This window comes from Aedes albopictus, chromosome 1, assembly GCF_035046485.1.
Source record: "Aedes albopictus strain Foshan chromosome 1, AalbF5, whole genome shotgun sequence".
NCBI lineage: Eukaryota > Metazoa > Arthropoda > Insecta > Diptera > Culicidae > Aedes > Aedes albopictus.
The window spans coordinates 146,973,641-146,981,982 of record NC_085136.1 but is presented as its reverse complement, the minus strand read 5'-3'; the positions used below and the strand labels follow the sequence as shown (position 1 = coordinate 146,981,982).

At 37.2% G+C, this 8,342-nt stretch overlaps 1 protein-coding gene across 1 annotated transcript; it reads left to right on the top strand.

Moving 5' to 3' along the window:
- Positions 1–571: 571 nt before the first annotated feature.
- LOC109413799 (histone H3.3A) lies at positions 572–6,575 on the top strand. The gene is made up of 3 exons (XM_019687528.3): positions 572–731; positions 5,229–5,537; positions 5,607–6,575. The coding sequence occupies exons 2-3, from the start codon at positions 5,256–5,258 to the stop codon at positions 5,733–5,735; spliced, it is 411 nt and encodes a 136-aa protein (XP_019543073.1). The 5' UTR covers positions 572–731; positions 5,229–5,255; the 3' UTR covers positions 5,736–6,575.
- The last annotated feature ends 1,767 nt before the right edge of the window (positions 6,576–8,342 follow it).

The window sequence follows — 8,342 nt, the reverse complement described above, 5'->3', positions numbered from 1 at the left end:
CAGATGTTGTTTCTTAAGGTCTTTCCTTGTCAAATATTTGACCCTGTATTTGGTTGTAAACCAATGTTTAAAAAAAAACCTATACCGCTCCCTCCATTTACACACAAAATCCCAAATAGCGCTTTCTCATTTTTAGGAACAATGGGGAAATAAGCCAACGTCAATCATGCGATCACTCTATCTATGCTTAAAACAGTGGAATCCTTGAATCGCCAAGCAACGTTTTTTTTTTGTTATATATTTCAAAGGAACCCCATCCACCTATGCTTCGTAAAGCAAAACATTTTAAAGCCAGAATGAGCCATCTGTCCGTGAAGTGGAACAATCAGTCCGAATGCCCCCACCATATCCCACCTTCCATGTTCACTTCGAACATCGTCATCAAAAGCTTTGGAAAGCTCGATTGATGTTCGAAAACACCTCACGCATACACCGGTACTCCTACACACATCCGCGGGGAGGCAAAAGCGCGCGCTGGATGACTATGCATGCGGATGAACGAGAAAGCAAGAATAACACAATCTAGAGACAAACGAAGGAGTGACAGAGTTCACCCGATACACCGGCTCAGGATTTGGATTCGATCGATTTTCCGTCTGCTGGTGTCCGCTGCTACTGCTGCTGATGGTGCTTCGAAAGCTCTATTCCGTCATTAAGTAAAGTGAACGCTGCACAAGTGGAAGTGAAAATTTTCTTCACCAAGTCCGGATTAGTAATTTGTTTGCGAAAAGGTAAGATCCCCAGTGATTTTTAGTGATTAATTGATCGATTTCACGAAAGGTAGTGATGTGATGCAATGAAGTGGTGATAAATTATGGATGCCTGGACGGATGGAGAATATTTAGGATTTGGAGTTCGGTGGATGTGATCCAATGGACGAATTTGAGCTAAGCGAGCGTTTCTATGCTAGCTCCAAATCGGCTCCTCTTCAGTACATACTTCGATACGACGCCATTTTGTTGCATTGTTTTCGATATTTCAGTGCGTTTTCATGATTATTCTTGTCTGACGGGTTACTCATCGGTTGGGGTGCCCAACGTAATTGAAACTGTAAACAATGGTGAAATTTACGCAAATCGTAGATAAGTTTGCGGTTTTCGTCGGATTTGGAATGAATTTGATGGCAATTAGAAACAAACATAGAATGCTGGAAATTGGGGCGAAGGCCGAGCCACCGCGACAAACTCGGCGAGGCCCCCTCGTTACAATTTTCTTCTTCGCTCCTTTCGATTATTGCCTTTGCGGTTGGCCATGTGATGGTAGTGGTAGTGTTGATCGCGCGGCTTGACTTATGGATGACGTTAATTAACATCCCTATTCTTTTCTCCCGGTCAGTAAACTTGGCTAAAGCGGAAAATGGGGGGAACAATTTCGGCGGGAAATAGTTTTGTTATTATTTTTATGGCTCTCGCTGTTGGTGCTGCCTGGAACAGGTTAGGTTTTGCACTTGTGCAAAACAGGTTATCGATTTTTTTTTTCGGCAGAATTAGTTGGGCGCATGTCAAACAGGCACTAACGTTAATTTGCTGGGAAGATAATAGTCTAAGAGAAATGTAGTGTGGGCATTTCCTTGAAAGAATACAAGTACATGTTGCAATGTTAAGGAAAGGCTAATCCAGTTTTCGACCAGTGTTTGATTGGTAAAAATTTGAGAATGAAATTTTCGGTCACTTGCAGAGGTTCCTTCGGAAATTCAGAGATTCGCGACAAGCATGTTGGTTGTGCTGTATTTCCCGAACGATTTTTCTGTACAAGTAGGTTTGTACCGCTATCTGCTCGGTCGCCTTTTGTTGCAATTCTGCGGTACAATTAAGTGAGCCCAGAATTTTCCAATTTATAACGACGGTCTTCTAAGAGAACTTCACAAATCAAATCATCATATTACAGATCATTTAAGAAAATCTTCTATCTGTTCTTCCAGAAGTGTCTCAAAGAACTCATTTACAAAATCTGGCATGAATTGCTTCACAAATTCCTTCATGATTTTTCACAAATCAATTCGGAGATCGTTTGAGAAATCTCATTAGACATTTATTCAGAAATTTCTTCAGAGATTCCTTCGATAAAACTTTCAGCGATGCTTTCAGAAACTATTCTTTGTTAATTCTTCCAAGGAATTCAACAGAAATTGCCACAGCAACTTCCAAGTTCTCCATAAAGTCCACCAGGGAATCCTACAGAAGTTTCACAAAGAGTTGTGTGGGAAAGTTGTGTATGAGTTTCTAAAGAAATTTCTTCAGGGGTTGCTTTAGAAAATCCTTCAGAAATTCACCTATTTTTACGGGACTTTTTTAGAAAAATCCCTCGGAAATTCCTTAAAGCATTCTTCCATTTTTCCAAGGAATTATTCCAAAACTGTCCCTGGGGTTTGCTTTAAAAATTGCTCCAGGGATTTTTGTTTTTGGAAAAACTGAATTTCTGTCAGAAAATCTTCCTGGGATTTCTTTAATAATTTCTCCAGGGACTCTTCAAAAAATATGTGAGATTGATTCGGGAATTTCTGCTGGGATTCCAATAGAAACTCCCCTAGGGGTTCCTCCACATATTTTCGAGGGATTCTTTCAAAAAATCTTCTATGGATTTTATTTAAAATTCGACTTATAATTTCTTCTGAAATATCTCCAGAGATTTCTTTACAAATTCCTCCAAGGATTACTTTAAAAAAAAAAAACTTCCACAGATTGTTCGATAGTTCTTTCAAGGACCCTTGCATAAATCCACCCTAGGATTAATTCAAAAACTCTTTCATGAGTTCTTAAAAAAATCTATCTGGGATACTTAAAGAAATTCTTTCAGGGACTCCTTTGAAAATTTCTCGTAGATTTAATTTAAAAAATAATCCAGAAAAACGTAAACAGATACAGTCTGAAATTCTTTCACAAAATATTCTTGGGATTTCTTTAGACTTTATAATGTCCTCCAGAAATTTTTCCAAGAACTCCCTAAGAAAATACTTTAAGAATTCTTCAAAAAAAATATTGCATAGTTTGGATCTACGAATTTCTTCGGATTTTTTTTTTCATAGAGATTCCTCCAGTTTTTTTTTAAAGCATTCGCCTAGAAAACCTTCCACGAAATTTATCAAAAATACCCCATGGACTTTTTTTTTAGATAATGATTTACGGATACATTAAAAATCAAAAATTAAGAACTACTTCAGTATTTGCTCAGAGGCTTTCTAAATTTTTTTCTCCATGGATTGCTTTAGAAATTCTACAAGAAATTCCAGAAATTTCTTCACATTTCTTTAGATATTCCTTCAAGATATTTCTCTTCCAGAAATTTCTCCAAAGATATTAAAGAAATTCTTGAAATATCCTCCACGGATTCCTTTAGAATTTTTTCTGCAAATTTTTTCAGAGGTTCTTATTAGGACTCTTAGATATTCTTGCAGAGATTACTGCAAAAATCCACACAGCGATTTCATCAGAAATTCCGCCGGGTACTCCTCTATATATTAACTCAGAAATTCCTCCAGGATTACCTCCAAGCGTTCGCCTCGAGATTGATCTATGAATTCCTACAGGAATTCATTAGAAAAATTGTTTAACTTTTATATTTGGGGATTTCTCCAGCACTTTTTCCAAAAATATCTCAAGAGGTTTTGTTAGGTATTCCACCAGCGGTTTCCAGTTGTTTCTCCAGATATTCTTCCTAGAATTTCTTCAGATAATCCATCTATGGGTTCTTAAAAAATCCTTTTTTTTTGAAAATTTTTTCGGTAGTTCATTTGCAATTTTCTTCAGTTTTTTTTTTAATTCCTTCTTAAAGTTCTCCAGCGATACTTTCGTAAATACTTTTAGAGACTTCTCCAATATTCCTACAATTTCAGCTAGGAATTCTTCAAAAGTTGTTCCATGGAATCTTTCAGAAGTTGTTCCAGCAGTTCCTTCAGGAAATGCTCAAGCAGATGCCTCCATTTGGGCGCATGTAAAATGTACGCATATCGCCTCCACTTTAACATCTTATACGATCACTGGTTGACTAAGTAATCTTCATATTTCTATTTCTTAATACTACTGTTCCACATTTTTTCTGGGGTTTTCAATTTTCCAGAGTTTCCTTCCGAAATTTTTATAGAGATCCAAGAAATCCTGCAAATATTACTCCATGAATTCGATTGCAAAATCTTGCTGATATGTCTCCCGGATTTCCATGTTCATCGGATATTCCTCCAGAAATTCCTGCATATTTTCATTCTGTAATTCCAGCAGCAATTCTTCCGGAGATTTCAACAAAAGCTCAAATGGAGATTTATTTGAGAATTCCTCCTGGTATTTATCCATATCCATGGTTCGTCTATAATTACTGAAAATTTTCTTACAGATCTTCTGGAAAATATTGTAGTAAAACCAATTGAAAACAAAATTCAGTTTTACAAAAATGTCAATAAAGAAAAGAAAAATACTGCAACATTTCTTGAAGAAATTAATGCATAATTTTTGATAGAAATCTAAAACTTAATTTCTAATTATTGTGCTGATCTTAATGAGATTCAACAAAATGTATTCGTACTTCAACAAAATGTATGCGTACTTCTATTCGTATAAGAGAAATAAATTTTGGAAAAATTCTGGGCAACTCTCATTGAAATTCCCAAAGAAAAACGCTATAAAAATGGCGTGAGTTTGAGTCTTCGAACCAAGAAATTTATAAAAACAAATTACTACAAAGTTTTGTTAATTAACAATGCCCAATCGTCGTGGGGCGTTAATCTAGATGCTTACCAAGGGCGCCATGGAACCACGCTACGGCTCTGGGTAATCCGAGACATTTACCATAAATATTTGAAAAAGAGCGGATTTTCCGTGACTTTCTAGTGGAACTGGTCTAGCCATTTTCAGCACTGTTCATAACTCTTATTATCGATTATAAAAGTGTGCTATCGAACACCAAAGGTGCATATCGTACCGAATCCCCCTAAAAATTCATTTGAAAAGGCCTATGGCCTAGTGAAACAATGAATAGGGAACTGCATGAAATTCTCTCCTTCTCTTTCACTCTAACAGAAATCTTGTAAACAACAAGGCCACGAAACTTCAAAATCCCATACAAAATCAAAACAGTGCGGTGCCCTATACCAAGTGCTTTTGTTAGTCTCCCAAAGTATCTAAGCAGTCTTTGTTACTCACTACCGCAAAAAAAAAGATCGTCAGTTTTTATTCACTCCCCAACCGGACAAGAAGCAATAATTTGTTTCGATTATCTGTGTTTTTCCACTCCTCCAGCTCTAAGCTACACTCTTCCAACCAACAATGGCCCGTACTAAGCAGACCGCCCGTAAATCCACCGGAGGTAAGGCTCCCCGTAAGCAGCTGGCCACCAAGGCCGCCCGTAAGAGCGCCCCATCGACCGGAGGCGTCAAGAAGCCCCATCGTTACCGCCCGGGTACGGTCGCCCTGCGAGAAATTCGTCGGTACCAGAAGTCCACCGAACTGCTGATCCGCAAGCTGCCCTTCCAGCGGTTGGTGCGTGAAATTGCCCAGGATTTCAAGACCGATCTCCGTTTCCAGTCGGCGGCCATCGGTGCACTGCAGGTGAGTTATCGACGACGCAGCAGCATCCCGTATACGATGTGATACTAAAATCTAACTCCCCCCTTACAGGAAGCCAGTGAAGCCTACCTGGTAGGTCTCTTTGAAGACACCAACTTGTGCGCCATCCATGCTAAGCGTGTCACAATTATGCCTAAGGACATCCAGCTGGCTCGCCGTATCCGAGGCGAACGTGCTTAAGCAGCAGGCATCTTTTGCTACTAATACTACTATAATAACTGTAATGATCAACATCTCCCCCTCTCCTTCGATATATGGTATAAAATAAACCTGTATTTAATGTCCAGAAACACGAAAATCACATCAAATGCATTATTGAAACCAACCAACAGAAAAAAAACAACACTTTCACATGAACTTCAAACAAAGAATCCGGATGGTGGAAATAACGATGTCTACAAAGAGTACATTTTTTAAATAGTAGTTCGCGTTTTTGTTTTATTTTTGTTCAACTTTTACCACGTAAAATGAGAAATTTAACGAAATGAAACTGATTTGTAGATTTAGTTTACGCATAAATGTGAAAGTATAAAAAAAATATTACAAAAGTAGAGTTTTAAGGTAGATTGTAAGGAAACTGTGTGAAGGAACAAAACGCAATCAATGTTTTTTGGACTCTTCCGATCATTCGAATTCAGCTCGTATGAATCCTTAACAACCATTCAGAAGCACACTCAAAACGGAATAAGTTTAGAAAGTAGCTCAAAACAGAAATGACTCATTTCGTCCGACCTACGTTTCAATGTACTAAAACCAATTTCCGAGAAAAAGAAAGACAATGCAATTGATTTCTATTTATGATGAAAAAAAATAAAGAAACGATGGGTACACTAAACTCATGAAATTTATAGGTTTTGTTTCTCCCATACGTATATAATCAAAATATAGTTTTATTTAACCAAAATTTACGCAACATTTGCAATTAACACAAACACTTTTATTCTATACGGAGGAAATTTGCAATTTGTCTTGAATGGAAGGTACTACAGAAGTTCAATAAATGGAACACGTCTAAATTAATCTATTGAGTTATGTTTCTTTTGATTGGCGATGACATTATTCCAAGCATTATTCTTCCTAATTCTTCTTCTTCCTAGTATTACGTTGCGGACTGAACCTACTTCTCAACTAATGCCGTCTTTCTTTTTGAACCTGGGTTGAAACTGGATTGGCGAAAATGTGTAAACAAACAAACGTCAAACAAACTTTAGTACAAGCCAAACCGAAGTCGGGTTGGGGTTGACAATGTGATCTCATCCAGTTCTAACCCAGGTTGGAACTGGATCCAAAATAAAAACGGCATAAGTATTTTATCAATACCTTCACTTAATTAAGAACTTTCTGTACTTTTATCGTGTCCAGTAAGTCTTCTGCAAATTCAATAGACAGTATCAGATCTGTTGGGATATCCTAGGTCATCCAAACCGTTCTTGAGATTACACTCTAAGGTCTACGAGTGTAACGGAAGCTTCCTTCATTATCTAAAGCCACGATCTATCATGTCCAAAAAATCTTCTGAATGTTCAATGGACATCATGATATCAGCCGAGGCCATCCAAACTATTATGATGTTTAAAATATAGCATCTACAGCATGTTATAACATAACATGCTGTTCTGGCTAAACCGTCGTGCGGGGAAAGCTTTCGAAATGGGGGGCTACTTTGGACACTTTAGAATATGAAGTTTTTTAATTCAAAATATGGTTCAAATCTGTTTGATGTCTTTGGGACTATGATGACGAAATATTTTCCCCTTCATTTGGTTGAAATTGTTTTTCAAACAAACCCTTTATTGCTTGTTAGGAGGCTAAAAAACATCGAATAAATCATAAAAATATACATAACGTATCAAAACATTTGCTTTGTAAGCATTGTTGCTACAGTTCATAAATTTCATAGGGTTGATCATTTCGTTCAAGAAGTTTCAACATAGCTTATGGGTAATTCTCGTAGAGACCGGCCCACTATTTACACCTTGTCTTCAAAAATGTTTAAGGTAGCGATTTTCTGAAAGTCCTCGCTAAATAAGTGAGGAAAATACATTTGGTTACTCAAATTGATGGACCCCCCGTTAGTAAAAGCCATAAAAATTTTTGCCGACCCCTCGATTTTGGTCAAATGGTGGCTAATTTGAACCGTTATAACTCGAAAACTTGTCCAAAAACCACTTCAAAACGAATTGTTGTTCAAAAGAGAGAAGATAGAGCTACTGTTTACAAAAATAAAAAGTTAGATCGGCCATCTTGGATTTTAAGAATTTTAGGTTAAGTCAAAAGTGTTTCTAAGCTCATTATATAAGCCATAAATGGTCAAAATTTCCTTGCATTCGGTTCATTGAATCCGGAGATATAACAGCTCAAAGTTGGCTATCGGATAATTAAATCTTTTTCTGGGATCTTCATTACTTTGTGCAGAATAGTCCGATTTTATCCAAATTTGTCCACTGATACACAACTAGTTGACCAACTTACAGTGAAATTTTGAGAATATTTGATGCACTTTTCGAAAAGTTACAGCTGTTTGAAATTTTTTTGAGAACGGGAAATTTTACCTGTCCCGATCATTTTATCTATCCCCTGTACTTACTCACGATTATTGGGTGTAAAAATTGTGGAAATCCATTCACTACTTTGGGAATTATAATGTCATAAAGTTGGAAAACCATAAAAAAAGTGTATAAACCGTCGTGCGGGGCGGTATAGACACAGACAAACAGACGTAACACTTCGAACATTTTTCGATTCACATCATAGTCACGGCAACATGTTCGCCCAATGCTAAAAGGA